The 22,015-nt window shown below is 42.3% G+C and overlaps 1 protein-coding gene across 1 annotated transcript in view; it reads left to right on the top strand.

The window, feature by feature from the left end:
* PCNX2 (pecanex 2) overlaps window positions 1–22,015 on the top strand; it is a 328,170-nt gene that overhangs the window by 97,422 nt on the left and 208,733 nt on the right. Inside the window, exons 11-13 of the mRNA XM_054980165.1 lie at window positions 4,128–4,281; window positions 4,380–4,412; window positions 20,650–20,821. Coding sequence (XP_054836140.1) covers window positions 4,128–4,281; window positions 4,380–4,412; window positions 20,650–20,821 — 359 coding nt within the window. The remainder of the gene's footprint in view (window positions 1–4,127; window positions 4,282–4,379; window positions 4,413–20,649; window positions 20,822–22,015) is intronic.

Raw genomic sequence — 22,015 nt, 5'->3', positions numbered from 1 at the left:
ACGTTGAAGAACGTGACCCTTTGCAGCTCAGCGTCTTTCAGCTTATTTGCTTCGAGGTAGAATTCGAACCTCGCAATGTAGGACTCCCAGTCCTCGGAGGCTGAGTCAAAAGGCCCAAAGTGGCCCGCGGTAGCCATTGTCCCCTTGCGCTGGCGGAGGGGCGAGCGAGTGCGGGCTGGACAAGGCGACAATTCCTTGCCAGGCATGATTCAGCTCTGTGGCGTGGGGCTGCTTACTCGGCATGTTGTGATTTCGCTCAGCGCGGGGCTGCCTACTTGCATATAGTGATTTCGCTCTTGGCACTCGTCTTGCGGGGCTGCATACCCGTGCTGCATCCCATCCTTGTCGCCAGTATTATGTTCTGGGGTAGGCCCCACAAGTGATTCAGCCAGGCAGTGACTTCAGCTCATAGTATAGTTTATTGTACAAGAGAAGAACCACTGGCCCCGAGGGGGCCACAATATATACACTCCCAACTCCACCCCATATCCATAACAACCCAATAAGAATGTGGGCTTTAGGATCCTTCATTTGCATGCACTAAACAAAAGGCATCCTGTTTACTTGATTGCATTTGGCTCATGTCCAAGGAATAACGATTGGTTGCTGACATCCCAATTCCTGATAGGATTGGTTACCTTAGGAGCCTAGTTCTCCCCAAAGCTAGCTCAATACATAACACGGACCATGAACACAAACATACACTAACTTGCCTGGTTCGCAAACTGGTTTGTTTGGTTTGTTCAGTTCATCACGTCATTTCCATAGGCCATAGAACAGCCCCCTTGAGAGTCAGAGAAGCCAAACTCACAGGGAGTCTTCAGCAGGCTCTCCTCCAGCCACTATCCAAGTCTGGCAAAGATTGGATTTCAGCTGTCCAAGTTAAAGACCCCCAAAGTGGGTGCCCCCAGGAAAGTGCCATTAGATATAATGGGAGCCACGAATGCCAATTGACTTGCATTGGCTCCATTAAAATTCATTGCAGCACCAAAAAGTTGCGGTGAAAATGTAGGATGGAGTTAGAGAATCTTCCTCTGAGAACAGAATGACAGCCCCCAGAGTGGAATGACGGTCCCTGGGACCAGTTAAACTGCTCTGAGCCTGAAATGAAGGCCACCAGAGTGGAATGACAGTCTCTGGGAACAGATAAACTGCTTTGACTATCATTGGCTCCATTGAAATACATTGCAGCACCAAAAAGTTGCAATGAAAACGGGAGATGGAGTTAGAGAATCTTCCTCTGAGAACGGAATGACGGCCCCCCAGAGTATAATGACGGTTCCTGGGAGCAGAAAAACTGTTCTGGGGCTGGAATTGGGAAAGAAGTACTCTTTGAGAGGACAGTCAAGGAGACATTCTTGGGGAGACAGGAATATTCTTTTAAAGGACAGGAGGACAACCTTAACTGTATTGCATTATACCTTGCTGAAGTCCCTCTCCTCCCCAAATACCACCCTCTCCAGGCTCCCCATCACATCTCCAGGAATTTCCCAACCTGGAGCTGGCAACCTTAACTCTATGGCATTATACCTTGCTGAATTCCCTCTCCTCCCCAAACACCACCATCTCCAGGCTTCCCCCCCACACACACACACAACTTCTCCAGGAATTTACTAACATGGAGCTGGCAAGTCCCTTTCTTCCTGAAACCCTACTCTCTCCAGGCTCCCCCCTTCATATCCAGGATTTTCCCAACCTAGGGCTGTCAACCCTATAGGAGAGGTGCTCAAAATAATAATAAAAGACTCCTCAGATGAGTAACCCACTAGGCTTAACCCATCAGCCTGCATCTGGAACAGAAAAGGGTGCACCAGAAATAGCTCCCCCTCTGTTTCTGAAAATCCAACAGCAGTTCCTCCCTGGAACAGAAGAGAGTGCACCAAAAATAGCTCCCCCCCCCGTTTCTGAAAATCCAACAGCAGTTCCTCCCTGTCTAACTGCCTGCTAGAAACTGAAACCACTCGGCCTGAGAGCTGGGAGTTATACTCCTTCTCTCATAGAGCAGAATGGGAGCTCTCTGGTTGGCAGCCAGAGCTGCCTATCAGACTTTGGGCTGACATTGGTGTTCCCAGGGCTGCAGAAGATCTGAAGAAGTCCATCCTCCCTGTTGCCTAGGCAATAGATTGATCAGCTCCAGGCAGTCTGCCGTGACAAACAGAAAAACGAACCATGCTAACTGCCCTAAAAATCATAGCACTTCGTCATGGTTCATCAGAAATGCACTCCGATGAACTGCTGGTTCACCATCCACGAACCAGTCTGGTTTGTGATGACCTTTCGGTTTGTGCCCATCTCTAATTATGATCAGTCATCAACAAAAATATTAGCAATTCAGTCTGTAAAAGTAAGTCACAATTTTACTTTCATATGCATACCTATGTCATACACCTATTTAATTAATCATTAATATACATTCAAAACTAGTTTTAATGATGCCAGATACTTTTGCTCATACAGAGCATACTATGTGTGTGAGTAGGAGCACAACTTAGAACACAACTGCCACCTCAGTCATGGTGTTAAATCCTCTCTTCATCTGTGTTTTACCTTCCAGTATGTGTATTTCTCCTCACCCAAGCTTCAATACCAGAACTGAGACATGCTGGGCGAAAATGGTCTGGGGATAAGGTTACAGAAATATATGCAGTAGAACAGGGGTGGGGCAGGGAATTCGGCACCTCCTTTTCTCTAAAAAACAGATTGTACTTCACACTTGATATGTGATTGGGGCTCTGCAATTAAATAAATAGGTTGGTTACATTAATGTGTTTACATGTAGAATCAGTGAGTTTATCAGAAATATTTTATTCCTGAGATATAAGCACATGTGAAAATGAAATGCTGTGTTTTAAGTTTGATATTGTCTGCAGTTTTGGACGGGTAGCCATTTTGGTCTTCAGTAGAGTTGTCAGGACCCTATAGCCTCCTGGTGGGAGGAGGGAGACCTGGTACTTAGTGACAGTCTCTTTTGCATGTGCATGCTCCTGATGGCGATGCGATGACATCACTTACGGGAAGTCACATCATTGCACCGGCAGCGGGCATGCTCCCATGCTTTGCATGGGGGCCACTTCAGTCTAGTGGGTCTGAAAATTGGCCCCTGTGAAGCATGGGAACATGTCCTCCACCAGGTACAATGATGTCACTTTAGGAAGTGACGATGCTGTGCCCACTGGGAGCACACTTGCTGTGCACATGCCCGTGAGGTTTCTTGCTTCTTAGGCTCATTCCTCCCCCCTTGTCCCCCCGCCAGCCAGGTAAGCAGTGGGGGGTCAGAGGCTGGGACCGAGGGATCCCCTGCCCCAGTGGGGGGGATGGGATCCTTAGTCTTCAGTGGAAGAGTAAGATTTTAATCCAGTGGCATCTTAAAGACTAACAAGATTTCCAGGGTATAAACTTTAGAGTCAAAGGTATGAGACAAAGGGAACTTTGACTCTCAGAAGCTTGTACCCTGGAAATCTAGTTGATCTTTAAGGTGCTACTTCCTGCAATTTGTGAAAAAAAAATCTCATTGGGGACCAGATGCAGGAATTTTGGTTCTAGACTGCAGGCATCCATTACTCATTGTATTTCCAGTCTTTATTTCCTCAGTTATGGAGGTTGGAAATACACAAGATCCATGCAGGGTTTATTCTTGCTTGTTGGCAAGGGTATCATTTCAGATCTCAGTAAAAATAGAGACAGATTTTGGTAAGTAAAGGTGTATTTACAACGAGGTTTAAACACCCATTCCTTGATGTATAAAATTTTAAGCAGCAACGAATCAGTGCACTTTAAGAGCATTAATTGTGATTAAAGCTCTCCCACTCAGAAGGGCTTTTCAGTCTGTATCTGTGGTGGAAGAGGTTGTATATAGATAAGTTTTCACAAGTTATAGAGTTGTAAATTCATCATTGCATACGTGATCCTTTGGTTTGGGGCATGTGAGTAACATCCAGAGAGAGTTTAGACATGAAGTCCTATTTAAATCAGTAGAAATGGAATGCAATGTTATGACCTCAAGTTCCATTGTTCTCACTTAACTTCTCTGTACAGCATCCTGTGTCCTAAAACACTAGTAAACCAAAGTCATATACTCATGGTTACCTTTCTCTATTTGAAAAAACATTGGTGTTTTATTCCTACAGAACAGAAGATCTCAAGGAGAATGTTTTGGCAATTCTACTAGTAATCCTTGTTTCTTTTCTTGGCTTTCTAATTATGAACCAAGGATTTTGTAGAGATATTTGGGTCCTCCATTTTTGTCTTATCATGGCAAGTTGTCAATATTCCCTTCTAAAGGTAAATAAAAACACTATAGTGTATCTATTTATTTCCTATTATTTTTGGATTTTGTAACTTCTGCAGAGATGTAAACTCATTTCTGATTCTGTTTTTAGAGTGTTCAACCTGATCCTGCTTCACCAGTACATGTAAGTTATAACAAAAAAATTGTTATTCGTATGGTTCAGCAAATTATTGAAAAGCATTAAAATAAGCCATCTTTCTTGAATAGTAGGTGTATATTTTCAGTCATCTAAAACCATGACCAAAATATTTCTTTTTAAAACACTGTAGCTGAGTATTACAAATAATTAGAATTATTTATTTATTTAAAGCATTTCTATGTTGTCTTTCTACCTAAATAAGGTCTCCAAGGCAGCAAACATTAAAACATTAAGACATTAAAACATTAAGACATTAGAACATCATTTAAAATATGTGTATATAAAATGTGTAAACAATAAAATAAAACACATGAACACACATAACAACAACCTGGGAGGAGGGCCAATAACAGTGGGGTAACACCAAACAAAACAAAAAATATATCCCTAATGAGATAATACAGCGTGTGTTTTCTCTTTAATAAATTAATTGGTTTTCTCTATTTTTCTATTTATCTATGAGTAATCTTTTTAGCATAACTAAGGAATCAAGAGTGGATGCTTATAATATACACCCGGTATATGGTAATTAAGCAGTATCAAACTGAAATATATTGGATGTGTGGAAGGGGGGTCCCTACCATTCACAGCTGTCATAGTGTGGTTGCAGATATTATTTAGAATTGTTTGAAAAAGAAGCATGACTTGAGCATTTATTCTCTTTCCACATTCTGGAGTGATTCATACATCTTTCCAAACAGAAGAGCTAGAATGGTATTCAGTAGCACCTTAAAGACAAATAAGATTTCCAGGATATAAGCTTTCAAGAATCAAGCTCCCATCATCAGATGAGACTCTTGAAAGCTTATACCCTGGAAATCTCATTCATCTCTAAAGTGCTACTGGACTCCAATCTTACTCTTCTACTCCAGACCAATACATTTACCCACCTAAAATTTCGAAATAGGGAAGTATGTTAGATGAACATTGTCTGGGGTCTGAGGCTCAGCCCCCGGACTTGCTGGGAGGAGGGGATGGGAGGCAGCCGGGAGACAGGTTCCCAGCCACCCCAATGGACACCCAGGGCCAGAGCCCACTGGCACCAGTGGGAGGGAAAGAAGCACCCAAGCCTTAGAGGGTTAGACAGGGCAGGTGGAAGCCAGCTAGCCCCACCCTCCACTGGGAGGCTGGGAGCCCAGGCAGGGAGAGTGAGGACAGCCAGGAGGGGCCCAGACCAGAGGGAGAAGGCACAGGAAGCAGGGACAGCCAGCCAGCAGCAAGCCAGATAGCAACCTTACCAGCAATAGAGAAAAGGCAGCACAGGGCCATGCCCCAACCTGCAGGCAGGCTAGAAGGGATCAGCCAGAACCAGATGAGGCTGAGAGCAAAGCAGCGACAGGTAGGGCAGCCTGAGACAATTAGCAGAAAAAGCCTAGCAGCCAGCAAAGGAGGTGCAGGTGTGGCTGCCCAAGCAAAGCAACCACAGCTGTGGCTGCCTAAAACAGCCAGGGCTGTGGCTAGGGTGCTGGGGGCATGGCTGGCTGGTGGAGCCAGGAATGGGTGAAGGGATATAAGTGAAGTCCACCCACAGGGCATGGTGGGTTGTGTAGGAGCAAGGAGGAGGTTAGGAGAGTGAGTGAGTGAGTGAGTGATATATATATATATATATATATATATATAATTCCTTGCCTCTTGCTCGTTCTTCCTTCTCTCCTTCATCTCTCTAGCTCTTCCTCTTTCCATTCTCTCTCTCTCTATATATATATATAATGGAAGGAGGAAGAGCTAGAGAGATGAAGGAAAGAAGGAAGAACGAGCAAGGAGGAGGCAAGGAGGGTGGAAGCCTTGGAAGGCTGGGAGTAAGAGGAGGCTGCAGGGACTCTGACAGGTTGAGCAGACCTGCGAGTGGTAGAGAGGGAGCAAGGATGATGTATACCTCCCCTCCTTCCACAGAGCTGGAACCTGTGCTGTCCCTGTCTGCGCCTAGAAGCTGTAGTTCAGGCCCACCAGCGCTCTGCGCCACCGCGCCCATGCTGAAGCCTGACAAATATCTAGAAATTGCATATCACTCCATGCATCGAAACATAGAGCTGGAAGGTACAAAGTCATTTAGTCCAACCCCCACACACAATGTAGGAAATTCACAGTCCCCCCCACTCCCCTACTGACCCCTGCTGTATGCCCAGAGGAAAGCAAAAAAACCCTTCAGGATCCCTGGCCAATCTGGCCTGGAGGAAAATTCCTCCCTGACCCCAAAGTGGTGCGTGGCGTTACCCGGGGCATATAAGAAAGGGCTGCGAGAGCTGAGCTTTGGCTCATCCCTTCATGCCATTCCTCTCATGATCTGCCTAAATTTACACTGAGTCATAGAATCAGCACAGCTGACCAATGGCCATCTAGCTTCTACCTAAAAACCTCCAAAGAAGGAGAACCTATCATCTTTCAAGGAAACTTGCTCCACTGAGGAACTGCTCTAACTGTCAGGAAGTTCTTCCTACTGTTTAACTGAAAATTCTTTTGATTTAATTTTAACCCAATCGTTCTGGTCTGACCCTCTGGGGCAACAGAAAACAACTTTGCTCAATCCTCTATGTGACAGTCCTTCAAATAACTGAAGAGGGCTATCATATCATATCATTCACCTCCTCTCCAGGCTAAATATACCAGCTCTTTCAATTTTTCCTCATAGAACTTGGTCTCCAGACCCCACACCATCTTCATTGCCATCCTCTGGCAACGTTCCAGCTTATCAACATCCTTCTTAAACTGTGGTGCCCATAGCTGAACATAGTACTCCAAGTGTGATCTAACCAGAGCAGAGTAAAGGGATACCATCGTGTTGCATGAGTGGACACTATACTTCTGTTGATGCAGTCCAAAATTGCATTTGCCTTTTTAGTTACTGCATCACCCTGCTTACTTATGTATAGTGTATGATCTACTAAGACCCCTAGATCCTTTTCATATGTACTACTGTCAAGACATGTCTCCCCATCCCATAATTAATGCATTTGATTTTTCTTTCCTGAATGCAGAACTTTACATTTATTTCTGTTGAAATTAATTTTGTTAATTTTAGCTGAGTTTTCCAGCCTGTCAAGATCATCCTGAATCTTGATTCTGTCTTCTACTGTATTTGCTACCCCTCCCAATTTACTATCATCTACCAATTTAATGAGCATCCCCTCTATTCCTTCATCCCAGTTGTTTATAAAGATGTTAAATAACACAGGGCCCAGGACAGAACCCTGATGCATTTTACTTTTCACTCCTCTCCAAGAGGATGAGGAAACATTTACAAGCAAATCTCCCATGACTACTTTGTCCTATCTCTTTGAAAGTTTTGTAATATGGTCTAGAAGTATATCATCCAAGTCCTCTGCCTGGCTTAGTGGTCTTTAGCAGACCCCCACCATAATATCACTATTATTTCTTTCTCCTTTTATTTTTACCCAGAGGCTCTCAGCTGACCTTCTATGTTCAGATTCAGGTATTTCCTCATAAGTATATACATTCTTGACATATAATACTACTCGTCCCCCTTCCATATTGGTCTATTCCTTTTTAAAAAGTTGTATCCCTCAATCCTAATATTCCAGTTGTGAGTTTAATCCCATCAAGTTTCAGTAATGTCTATTAGGTGATAGTCCCCTTCCTGTATTAAGACTTTCTTCTATTTGTTTCCCATACTCTGTGCATTAGTGTAGAGACATCGGAATCCTCATCCTCCTATTGTACTCCCAAGAGTACTTCATGAGTTCTTATCAAGAACTCTTCACTTTCCCTGATAAGCTGGCATGTGGATAACGTGCGTCAAACCCTTGTATATTCTCCTCCAGTAGGGCAACCAGCTTCACTTGTTACAAGTGTAATTCCCATTACCCTCAGGTAAGAAAACCAATATGGCACAGACTTAGCAGGTCATTGCCTCAGCTCCCTCACCAACCACGTTGCTTAGATGCATATAGGAAGTGCTCCAGTCTTTCTTGCACTCCCCTCAAACTTCCGTGCCAAACTCACACACAAAACTCCGTTTGCTCTCTCCAGATCCATGAGATACATAAGTCACAATTTCAGAGTTAACCAGATGTGTGAAAAGAAGATTTGTGCAGGTCAGTTTCAATCTCTTTCTAAAGTTAGTTTTTAAGTAATACCCATGGAAAATTGGATGGCCGTTATTACACTGAATACATAAATACAATTTCCTTTTTAAAAGATTTTAAAAGATTTAGTGTGCAGAACTGTAGCCTTATTACTAGTTACTATTACTAGGCTTGGAAATAGTTATTTGGAAATTATACAGGCTGGCAGTACCTTCAGATGAGATATACTACTGAAAAATACATTTGGTTGGTACTTTTAAAATGCCCTATCTCTGTACCTCTAAAGGTTACATGCTCCAGGTAAAATCCATTGTGCTTTTTGATTCCTGCCCAGTACAAAAAAGTTGAGATGTCTGAGTATTTAGAAATATATCCCATGGATTGCTAACTGATTTAGCTCTAATACTGCATAGATGGTTGTGAGCACAGTAACTGATTTACTTACATACAAAATGCAGTTCTCTATGAGTAAACAATAGTATGGGATATAGTCGCTAGTTATATATGGTATATGGGTAATCCTGAAATCAGTGCCTTCATTATAGTCTTCTGGGGCTATTCCCCAAATGGTTAGAAGATGACAGTCTGATTTTGATGCAGGGGGGAGAGGTAGAGCAGAAAGTGATTGATGGCAGTGCTGTTATGAATTACTTTATTAGGTCCATAGTGATGACTCTGAGCATGTACAGCATAGCATTTTGGCAACTATGAAATATGTGAAGCATCCTTGTCCTAAATCAAGCCATTCAGTTCATCTAGGCCAATATTGTTTTCTCTGAGTGGGAACAGCTTTCCAAGGTTTCAGAGAGGTGTTTCTTAGTCTTTTTATGTAATATGCCAGAGATTTAATGTGGAATCTTCTGCATGTGTGCCCTTCCACTGATGTTTGGGTCCCTGTAAAATTTCCTGATGTACAGGTCTTTGCTTCACATCAGTGAGAGACGCTTCAGGGTTCAAACCGATAGCCCTGCAGGCTCAAACCTAATGAGAATGAGTGGTATAATCATACCCCTAGAGGAAAATACCTAACTTATGAGAGTTAAAATGGGTGGGTTTTGTGATCAAGTTCATTAGCTGATACAAAAATTAACCTTGAATTTAACTTCTTTTCTTTTCTCTGACTCCCCCTCCATCACAAAACATATGGAATTCCTCAGATACATCAGAGTTGAGAGGCATTTCATGCTTAGATGCAAAGTGGGCAATGCCATTAAACAGCACATTAGTTTATAATTCCACTCATTATTACATATGATGTTTCCAGTGATTTCTAAGAAATCGATATTCAAACCTCTCTAAAGAGGTAATTTTCTCAGAGCTAAATACACGTTCTGTTTGTCAGTTCAGCTGTATGCAGTAACATGAATGGTAATCAGATCTGTTGTTTGGGAAGACAGATAATGTGGTCACATTTGTTTTAAAATGAGAAGAAATTGGCTTAATCAAAATTGCATTATAAAAACATCAAAGCTTGATTTGCTGGTAGTGTCAGAAACAAAGAGCCTAATGATTTTTAACAAAAGCATTTTTCACAAACACTATTGGGGCTCAAGTTGTTAACTGAAGCAATGTTTCACAGGAATACTAAATTATGATTTATTTTATAATGTGCTATTGTAAAATAAAACATCCACTATGTGATTTCTTTTAGCCTGATGCCTTTTTAATGTGGGTGTTTTTTGCAACCATAATATTATGTTTCCCTCTATTTGGGGCTTTTTATCACAGGAAAAAAATATAGCCAGGTAAAGGTTTTCAGAGTCATGAACAGTATGGAGAGAGGTGACACAAGAGCTGCCGCTTCAGTACTAGAACTTGAGGCCACTGAATGAAATTGATTAACAGTAAATTCAGGGTTGCCAAAATTAAGTGCTTCTTCATACAACACATTAAGTATTAAATTCTCAGCCACAGGGTGATGGGCTCTAGCTTATGTGACTTTTTAAAAAAAGATTAGAATATTAGTCATCATGATAGCTAAATGGCCATATACTGGGAATAAACTACTGCCTTCATGTCCTGGTTATTGACTTCCCACAAGCATCTGTCTGGAAACAGGCATCTTATCTGGCCTACCCTTCAGCCTCAAGGTAGTTCCCATTAATACAAACATAAAATCATTTAAGGCATTTTTTATTATTATTTATTTAAAACACTTCTATGCCACCTTTCTATCCAAACAAGGTCTTCAAGGCAATGAACATCAAAACATTAAAACATTAGAGTAGCATTTAAAATAAAGTGTGCCCTGACCTGGATAGCCCAAGCAAGCCGGTCTCATCAAATGTCAGAAGCTAAGCAATGTTGGCCTTGGTTAGTAATTGAATGGGCAACCTCCAAATACCAGGGTTGCAGGGGCAGGCAGTGGCAAACCACCTCTGTTAGTCTCTTGCCTTGAAAACCCCAGCAGGGGTCACCATAAGTCAAATATGCTAGCAAAAGACAATGATAGAGGGACAGAGATGAAGGTCAATATCCAGCACCTTGAATTGAGGCCAAAAACAGATTGGGAGCCACTATAAATGGAACAAGACTGGAATGATATGGTCCCTACAACCCACTTCAGTCAGCATTCTGGGTAGTCAGCATTCCAGCTGCAGTATTCTGTCCTATCGTGCACCACAGTGGCAGGATCTTTTTCACCCAGGAAGGGCCACAGCATACTCACCAACCAAAGCTGGTAAAAAGCACCCCTGACCACCACTGTCTCCTGTTTATCAAACAGGAAGCCCAGAGAATCAAAACTGAACTTTCATGTATTTCCAAATCAAAACTGAACTTCCATGTATACATGTATTTCCTCATAAGTATATACCTCCTTTACATATAATGCTACTCCTCCCCCCTTCCTTATTTGTCTATCCCTTTCGAACAAGTTGTTTACCTCAGTCCTAGTATTCCAATTGTGAGTGTCGTTCCACCAAGTTTCAGTAAGGCCTATTATGTCATAGTCCCCTTCCTGTATTAGGACTTCAAGTTTTTCCTGCTTGTTTCTCATACTCTGCTTTAGTGTAGAGACATTGGAATCCATGAGTTATATGCCCTGAGGTTTTTGTTTCTGTGCTTACCTGTGAATTAATGTTTCCTAGCATGTGTTCCACTCCCTGCAAATCTTCAGTGTCCTCATTTCTAGTTATAGGCTTTGAATTTTTGTCTCTCCCCCCCAGTAGGATTTAGTTTGAAGCCCTCCTTATCAGGTTTGCAAGGCTCTTACCAAACACATTTGTTCCTACACTAATGAGGGTAGGAGCTATTTCTCAATAGAAGAGCTTCATCTTGGAAGTGTAAGCCATGGTCCAAAAAACCAAACATTTCCTGATGACATTTATTTGCAGTATTCTACTTTCCTTTCCTAAACCTCATTAGTAATTAGACAAGAAGCTGATGTCTTGATTTAGTTGAGGTAGATGCATTGTCTTAAGACAATGCTAATTTCTCCACACCCACTACCCCGCTGCATACCCCACCCTTATTCAATCACGCCTGCCATTGTCATTCACCAGGTATTATCATTCGGCTTCTGCAATCCAGAGGAGTTAGCCGTGTTAGTCTGTAGTAGCGAAATCAAAAAGAGTCCAGTAGCACCTTTAAGACTAACCAATTTTATTGTAGCATAAGCTTTCGAGAATCACAGTTCTCTTCGTCAGATGCACGGAGGGCCAACAGCAACTGGTCAAATATAGAGGAGGAGAGGGGAGGGGGGGGAGGAGAGGGGAGATGCAAACAACTCCTTTGATATGGAGATGCAAACAGCTCCTTTTGATGTGGGGATCAGTTTGCTTCTGTAAAGATTCAAAGGAGTTTGCTGTGTTAGTCTGTAGTAGCAAAATCAAAGAGTCCAGCAGCACCTCCAAGACCAACCAATTCCACTGCAGCACAAGCCCTCGAGAACCACAGACCTCCCCGCCAGATGCATCTGACGAAGAGAACTGTGGTCCCCGAAAGCCCACGCCAGGTGCCACTGAACATAAGAACATAAGAACATAAGAACATAAGCAAAGCCATGTTGGATCAGGCCAGTGGCCCATCCAGTCCAACATTCTGTCACACACAGTGGCTAGAAATCCAGTGCCATCTAAAGGACTGTCAGTGAGGCCAGGACACCAGAAGCCCTCCCACTGCCTTCCTTCCAGCACCAAGACAACAGAGCACCACCTCCCCACAAAGAGAATACCATCTATCTCCTGTGGCTAATAGCCACTGATGGACCTCTGCTCCATATATTTGTCCAGTCCCCTCTTGAAGCTGGCAATGCTTGTAGCTGCCACCACCTCCTGTGGCAACGAATTCCATGTGTTTATCACCCTTTGTGTAAAGTAGTATTTTCTTCTATCTGTTCTAACCTGACTGCTCAATAATTTCATAGAGTGCCCACGAGTTCTTGTATTGTGAGAAAGGGAGAAAAACACATCTTTCTCTACCTTCTCTAACCCGTGCATTATCTTGTAAACCTCTATCATGTCTCCCCTCAGTCGTCTTTTCTCCAGGCTAAAGAGCCCCAAGCGCCTCAATCTTTCCTCATAGGGAAAGTGTTCCAACCCTTTAATCATTTTAGTTGCCCTTCTCTGTACTTTTTCCAGTGCTATGATATCTTTTTTAAGGTGTGGCGACCAGAACTGTACACAGTACTCCAAATGAGGCCTCACCATCGATTTATACAGAGGCATTATGATACCGGCTGATTTGTTTTCAATCCCTTTCCTAATAACCCCTAGCATAGCATTAGCTTTTTTTATGGCAGTCACTGGACTCTCCCCGACCCTGCCTATGTAAAGGAAATCAGTTACCTGTGATAATGAGATAACCATTCATAGTCCCTATTCAGTCCCAGCTTGACAGAGTCAAATTTACATATGAATTCCAATTCAGCAGCTTCCCGTTGGATTTTGTTTTTGAAAGGTTTCTGTTGAACTACAGTGACCTTTAAGTCTTTGGTGGAATGTCCTGGTAGATTGAAGTGTTCTCCCACTGGTTTTTGGACGTTTCCATTTCTAATGTCAGATTTGTGTCCATTTATTCTTTTGCGTAGAGGTTGGCTGGTTTGTCCAATGTACAGAGCAGAACCTCTACGCAAAAGAATAAATGGACACAAATCTGACATTAGAAATGGAAACGTCCAAAAACCAGTGGGAGAACACTTCAATCTACCAGGACATTCCACCAAAGACTTAAAGGTCACTGTAGTTCAACAGAAACCTTTCAAAAACAAAATCCAACGGAAAGCTGCTGAATTGGAATTCATATGTAAATTTGACTCTGTCAAGCTGGGACTGAATAGGGACTATGAATGGTTATCTCATTATCACAGGTAACTGATTTCCTTTACATAGGCGGGGTCGGGGAGAGTCCAGTGGCACCTGGCGTGGGCTTTCGGGGACCACAGTTCTCTTCGTCAGATGCATCTGGCGGGGAGGTCTGTGGTTCTCAAGGGCTTGTGCTGCAGTGGAATTGGTTGGTCTTGGAGGTGCTGCTGGACTCTTTGATTTTGCTACTACAGACTAACACAGCAAACTCCTTTGAACCTTTACAGAAGCAAACTGATCCCCACATCAAAAGGAGCTGTTTGCATCTCCATATCAAAGGAGTTGTTTGCATCTCCCCTCTCCTCCTCTATATTTGACCAGTTTCTGTTGGCCCTCCATGCGTCTGATGAAGAGAACTGTGATTCTCGAAAGCTTATGCTACAATAAAATTGGTTAGTTTTAAAGGCGCTACTGGACTCTTTTTGGCTTCTGCAATCACTCCACTCTCCAAGATATAAGGACAGATGGACTCACATTCTAGCTGAAGAAGTGAGCTGTGGCTCACGAAAGCTCATAACTTACACAAATTTTGTTAGTCTTATAAGTGCTACTGGACTCTTGCTTTTTTCTGCTCCTCAAGTTTAGTAAGACCAAATGAAGATTGGGCCCATCTAATAAAGCTTTTTTGAACATGTGTTTGATGGTTTGAACCATGTGTTGAGCTTGACCATTGGATTGGAGGTAGCCAGTACTGGATTAAGTAATAGTGATACCCCATTCAAATGCAAACTGTTTCATCATTTAACTTGCAAATGGGACATAGTTGCAAATGAGCTCCTTAGGAATACCATGGCGAGCAAACAGTGCTTTCATCTTGGCCACAACCATGTCACTTGTCTTGTCAGATAGCAGCGGAACCTCAGGGTATTTAGAATAATAGTCAACAACTATAAGGTAGGACTAGCCATTGAAGTAAAAAATGTTAGTGGCCAGCTTGAACCAGGGCAATTCTGGGATCTCATGGGACATCATTGGCTCCCTGCAGTTGTTAGGTTGAAATTCCTGGCATGATGCACAATGTTCAACCCATTGCTCTATGTGAGCATTCATGTTAGGTCTGTACAAGATTTGAAAAGCCTATACCTTTGACCTCTGCATACTTTGATGGAGAGAGTGAAGCAGGACCAGCATGTGAGACTGTGCCCCTTGGGGAATCAATATTTTAAGACCAATTATGAGTAAGTTATTTTCAATCTTGATTTGATCCCTAAGAGGCCAATAAGGTCTAAGATCTGGTTTGACTTCCTTTCGACAAAGTGGCCATCCTTGAAGATGCAGGGCTCTGCGAGCTTGTAATTCATGGTCCTTCCTTGTGTGGTCTTGTAGCTGCTTTATTAGGAATTACTAAGTGGGTCAGTATCCCCCAAACTATAAATTACTTTGTCCTCATAAAAGGGATCAGGCATAGTGGGCAGAGGGTGTATGGTAGTTCTGGAAAGGGTATCTGCCACCAGCTTGTCTTTGCCCTATATTTTTGAAACTGTAGCAGCATCCTTTGCAGTTGTGCTTGGCTTGGCTTGGCAAAAATTGCTTCCAGGGGCTTGTGGTCTGACTGAACTATCACTTGGGCACCAAACACGTATTGGTAGAATTTCATCTTAGCAAAGATAATTGCAAGACATTCCTTTTCAATTTGTGCATAGTTTTACTCAAACTGTGTTAGTATTCTCGAAGCATAAGTAACAGGTTGCTTCTGTTACTTCCAGTAACAGAGTGCTGGAGCAGTCATGATGGTTTGTTTGAGATTGTTTAAGGCTTCCTGCTGTTCAGGTCCTCATTGCCACAGTGCATCATTTCTTAACAGGACTCGCAGACGTGCTGTAAGATTTGATTCACTCCCCCGCCCAACAGCCATCCGTTCTAGGCCATTTCGGCCCCAATCTGGGCCATTTCAGGGCCGTTTTCGCCATTAATATGGACACCTGGGATATCACCAAAACAGTCATAATTTTTTTGCTGAAATACTTCACTTACTGACCGTATACCAAAAGGAAGTCTGTTAAAGTGGTATCTTCTCCATGGGGTGATAAAGGTACACACTTCTGCTGATTCTTTGTCCAGTCTTACCTGCCAATAACCATCTTTTTCATCTAGGATGCCAAATAGCTTCTTCCCAGCCAAGTTTTTCCTGGGCCGTTTCAGGTCCTAAATGGACCCCAAATGGCCAAAATGGGCTCAAAATGACCAAAACAGCCCTGAAATGGACCGGATTGGGGCCAAAACAGCCTGGAACCTGGCCTGGCGGTTTTGGCCCCAATCTGGGCCATTTTGGGCCCAAAATGGCTAAAACAGGCCATTTTAAAGATACCAATGTGACACCAGTCACGTGGGTATTTTATAGAGGTGCCGGAATGCCATTCTCTGGCATTCCGGCTCAAAAAAAGCCCTGAGTAAAACCAAGGGCTGAACACTGTTTGTGCTTGTGTGTGTTCCCACATTTGTTGCAAGTCTTCTGCAGTTTAGCTGGGGCAGGCATTTTTGTTGGAAGGCTTGCTGGAAGCATGCATGCTTGTTGCAAGGAGCTGGAACAATTTCTCTTTTGTACTGCAGCACGCAATGTTGTTTCTGCAGACATAGTTCTGGCCTGGGTACTTGTAAGAGCCTTTGTTCTGCACATATTAGTTGCCTGCTGCAGTGTGAGATCAGGCTTTTCAATGAGTTTCTCCAGGAGTTTGCTATCAGTTATACCAATCTTGTCCCTTAACATGAGATCCTGAGAAGAACCAAACTCACAATGCTGTACTTTTTTGTCTAAGCTCAGTCACAAAATCATTTATTCCACCAGCCTCATTATATTGCAATTGCCAGAACTGGTATCTCTCAAACACAGGGTTCTTTCTGGGTTCACAATAGGTTTGGAAAGCTGTTACAACTCTGCCAGAGTTTTGTTGTCAGGATCTGTAAACACACCTTGCAAATTATTGTAAACTTCAGGGCTTTGTCTCCTATGCAGTGAAGCTAGATTGCAATTTTGTAATTCCCAGTTAACTTCTGACACTATGTAATATTCCCCTTTTGTTGTGGATTCCCTGGCTAGAGTACTCACTCAGCACCTGTTCTCAGGTCCATTCAGCAGAGACAAGCTAGCTCAAAATATCAACTGTTTGTTTGCAAGGAGACAACTCCAGCAACCAACAACTTCAGCTAACATACAAAACTGGAAAACTGAAACTAGAGCTCCACCCAATAGAACCAAACTACATCACACACAGAGAAGCAGACTGCTCAGTTACGTACATACATATATACAATAAATATACTACAAGTATGGCCTGTGTAAAGACAGAGGGCTTCTTCAGGCCATCTGAAAATCACAGTCAGTTGGAACTGGCTCCTCACCTTAGACGCCATTGGTTCCTTTATAATCCGTATGGTTCTTTGTACTGTTACTATACTTATGGGTTTGAAGGATCGCTGGGCATGTATTTGCCCCCTCATTACATTTCGGTTCACTCAGAACCAAGTGGTAAAACTAAATCTGCATCAGTTCCAGCCATAGTTCCAGAAGACAACTCTGCCCTGGAACCAACATTGAACAACCCTGTACACTGATGACGATCCTGATGTTGGCTTGGATCTTGCACCAGAACCTTCTCCACCGTAATTTCTTACTGAGGATTCTGCTGTATATCCAAGTGAGGATCTCTGCTTATACAATGAACAGCTAATCTGGATGGTGAGATCTCTGGGCATTGAGGTGACCTGCTCTAGTTCAACCTCTTCAGATCTGGTATTCAAGATCCTCCACTCAGAAGCAGCCAGACCAGTGGAATTTCAAATCATGCAAGACATGCTTGACATGACCAAAGATATGTGTTCCAGACTGGCTGCAACTCCAGAAGATGTATTTGATATTGCTCACAGGCAGGAAAGAAGAAGACCTTTCTCAGGGATGCCTTTCAGATACTGTGGTCAGGCACTCTCCTGTATGCATTCCCCCACTTTCTCTAATGACATTGAGCTGATGAGGGAAGTTTCCCCAGCAATCGTAACAGCCTCCTACTGACCAATGCAAGTCTGATTTGTCACTCTATTTCAAATAGAAGCAGGGCAAAACTCAGGGAGACAACCCGGTTAGTAGAAACAAACAGAAACAAAGCTGGGAATATAACAATATGTATTTCTATTCTATTAAAGTGCATTTAAGTGCAAATAGCAAAAGTGTTATAAACAGTGTACAAAAAGCAATAAATATATCACAATCCGTCAATATCCATATATATATTCCACAATGGGAGATCCCAGGAAGGGGAGGTGGAGTTCCAGTTGGAAACAAATTTCCAGGAAAGTTCATAAATAATTTAAAAGTCATAATCCATGCACGATGAAACCATTATTGCCGATGGTCCGATGTGTGCACTGATGTTTCAAATCCCGTTTCATGGCAAAAAGGCACTTCTTCATGGGCATATATCTTCTGGACTATGAATAAATTAACAATACACATGATACAGATGCTCTCACTCCCTTACTGCCATACCATGAAATTTCATAAATTTACTTACAAGTAATAAAAGTACATCAATTTACTTACAAGTAATAACTCCCGGTCCAACACACTCCCGGATCCAATACACAATCAAAAATTACGACGGACATAAACACAAAGGGGGAAACAATTAATTATGTCATTAATTATCATCTGAATATAACTGGTTTCCTCCCCCTTTACTCCTGTATTTTCCTGCCTACTCTAGGTACCGAGTTGTCTCTTCCCTCCGTCTCATCCCGTCTCACGCTGCTTCCCCCAGCTCCCTCCTCCTCTTCCGTGCTGGTTATCACTCTTCTAACCACAAGTGTGCATAAACAATATTTCTTATCACTTTTTTAGTCCTTAAAATCCCGCCAGTATTAAATTTTTTGCTCAATAATTGTTCCTTATTGTTTACTCTCTTAGATTAAGTCTTTTTGATATTTTTATCTTGGTCTTTTTGCCTCCTTTTTCAGTTAGGAAGTCCGATATCAATCTTTAGCTTAGGCTGCTTTTGCGGGTTGTCTGTGTTGTTTCCTTCGCTTATAGATGGTCAAAGCTGTTACTGAAGCTTGGTTTCTGATGATCTTATGCCTCCAGATGCCTTAATGACTCCAGAGGTACTGCAGAGGTAGTAGCTCGCCCTTCTCCGAGGGGACCTCAAGGTGGTGGGGAGAATCCTTGATTCAGAACCCCCCTCCACCGAGATCACACTCTCTCAGGGCCATGTAGCATTCAGGACCCCCTTCTCCCTGAAAGGGGGGGGGGTTGGTAGCAGGTGTACAGTCGCCTCGCTTTCCAAAAAAATGGTGCCTCGGATAGCCCAGATCTCTAGGCTCCTTTAGATCACCATTAATCCCAAACCAGAAGTCAGAAATTAACACTGTCCTTTTTGATGGCTTTCTGAATATAAAAACTTTGGAATGAAACCAAAGTTTTGGGATGAAGCTGTGCTGTGTAATGAATTGCAAGCACCAACATTCTTACAGTTTATAATACATTTAAATTGAAGCATGAATGCCATTCAAACATGTTCCACAAATAGGCATGGCAGAGTACCATATTGTACTCCTCTATAATTTACAGACCTGCATTAGAGTTAAAGTGTACAAGGCAGCCTGATGTTACTGCAAGGACACATATAACAGCAGAGAAATTAAAGAATTATTAGAGTTCTGTTCATCCCAACATTTGTGGTCTTCAGTGTTAAAGTTATGGAAGAGTGGGAAAATGGAGGAAATACATTCAGTCTTTCTTGGATTTTAAGGTAAAAACCATAATGCCTTTTTTGGTCACAATATGGAGCATGTGCCCATAATTTTGAAACCAGGACCCTTCCTTACATGACATTTTAGCATTGTTAAAGCTGCTGTATTATGACTTATTTGTGTATTGTATAACAATGTTGCATTACAGAAGCTGTAGTTTCACTCCTTTTAGTAGTTAGATCAGCATTGGTATGGGTAGCATGGCTTCCTCCTATGTGCCCTCAATCTTCTTTCATTGGTGGGGGAAAGTGCTGTCAAGTTGCAGCCTAATTATGGTGACCCTGTAGGGTTTTCAAGGCAAGAGATGTACAGAAGTGGTTTGCAATTGTCTGCCTCTTCATAGCAAACCTGATCTTTCTTGGTGGTTTCCCATTGAAGTACTAACCAGGGCTGGCCCTACTTAGTAGCCAAGATCTGATAAGATTGGCTAGCCTGGGCCATCCAGGTCAGTGCTGAAACAATTTTTTTGTGTCATTGAAGATGACATAACAAGGTGTCTTCAGGGTTCTCAGTATGAGTGATTATGATGATTGGTCAGCCTGTCTCACAGAGCTGAAAGAATTAGGTGGCATTATCAGGAGTGGACTGGGCAGTTAAAATGATCCTGGGTAGCTTTTGTGGCCCTACAAGCTAGGCTGCAAGGGCCACTCAGCAATGAGCATTAGCTCATCCATTGCTTCCTCTTTCAGACAGACAGCAGTACAGGAGACAACGGATGAGCTGATGCTGATTATTGTTGCTGGTGATCTGAGCCAAGTGGCTCCTGAGGAGTTGGCACAGTTGCTGGGGCTTGGCTGCACTCACACCAGGCCACCAGTGGCCCCTTAGGGCAGTAGCCCACAGGGAAATTTCCTTGAAAGTTAAATGGCCAATCCGCTCCAGGGTATTATTATTTCATATTGTTATGAATATTGTTTGTAATAGAAACAAAATGGTGGCTATATCTATTAGCATTTTGAAATTCTCAGATTGCTTATGTGTAGTGTATTCAACAGTATTTCAGATATATAGGTAGATATTGTTCCTCCTTATCTTAATGTTTAGTGTTGTGTTCATAATTTTTACACGTGAGAAGTTTTCATACCAGCATTAAATATAATATATATATATATATATAATATATTCTTTGTTTTTCAGGGACACAACCAGATCATAACATATAGCAGACCTGTATATTTTTGTATACTATGTGGCCTTATTTTGTTGCTTGATGCTGGATCTAAAAACAAAAGTCCTTCCATTTATACAGTATATGGAGTGAAGATTTTCTCACCTGGATCACTTCAGGCAGCCAGAGATCATGCAATAGGTGAGATAAAATAGTTGAAAAATTGATCACAGGCAGTTGGTCCCTCCAATTATACCAAGCCATCAAGCCACTTTGCTCTTCTGTCTCGGAGGAATGGGGAAGTGGTGAAGAATAAGCCTTTAAATATGACTATTAGTCTTATATGTGCTCTGCACACTCAAGCATTTATAGCCTCTGGTCTATGGGATGGAAGAAGTTGCCACTGTATTCATTGCTGTTAGTTTTATTTCATATGTCTGGCATTTTCAAGATACTGTTTAATGCTTTTGGTATTTAGTTGTATGTTTTGTGTGTGTGTGCTTTAAGGATCTGTATGAAGTAAATATGAGTATTATGTTTATGTTTAAATATTACTTTTCTGATGTGTCTATTGTTCCTTAAGCTGTCCTTCCACTCTATACCATTCCAAATATATGTTTGTGAGGGAAATCTGCTTTCTTCCCCTGTGAGTTTCCAAAACCTTTGTTTGTAAGGGCAAACACAGGAGTAAGGGCAGGTAAAGTGGAAAGGGGACTGAAGTGGAAAAGTGGTAGATGGGGGGTGGGGCAGATTCAGCAATGCTGCCCTATACTATTTCTTTTCTAGGCTTGCCAAATTCTGGTTCTTGAAATCTGAGAACTGTAATTTACACACTAAGCAAATCAAGCAAATTTATCGTTTAATTGCTTACCAGATGCTTTGTTTGTGCTCCAGGCAACAAAACACTGGGAAGTATTGGAGAAAACATTTTTACCTGACCACAATTTCAGGATAGGCTTTGTTTGCAGCAACAAAGGTTGTTAGGGAGAGATGAGGAAACATGTCAATCATAGCTGTGTCATGGTTTGAAGAACCAACGGGGGAAGTGGACATGTCTCTTACTAAATCTTTGGGCAGAATACTGTCTTCATATTTAGTCTTATATCTGGATCTGCAAAGGCTAGTACAGCCTTACTTTTTCTGTTAATGAAATCTGGGCTGGCTAATGGCCCAAATAGGCACTGAGTGGCATATCCAGAATTTAGGTAAAAATTAAGTAGGATCCAAAAATAACTGGCTATTGTACATGGATCTTCCTTTACAGACAGGAGGCAAATTATTGCAATAGTGCAATATCCAACTGTGTATAGATTCTGGCTTTGACACCCAGGTTATAGGCAATCTTATTGTCTGCTTCAAATTTTTCCCCCCTAAAACTGATTTTCCTTAATAAAT

The sequence above is a fragment of the Eublepharis macularius genome, chromosome 1 (genome assembly GCF_028583425.1).
Source record: "Eublepharis macularius isolate TG4126 chromosome 1, MPM_Emac_v1.0, whole genome shotgun sequence".
NCBI classification, from domain to species: Eukaryota; Metazoa; Chordata; class Lepidosauria; order Squamata; family Eublepharidae; genus Eublepharis; species Eublepharis macularius.
Note: the sequence above shows the minus strand (reverse complement) of the source record. Positions and strands in the feature narration are given on the sequence as shown.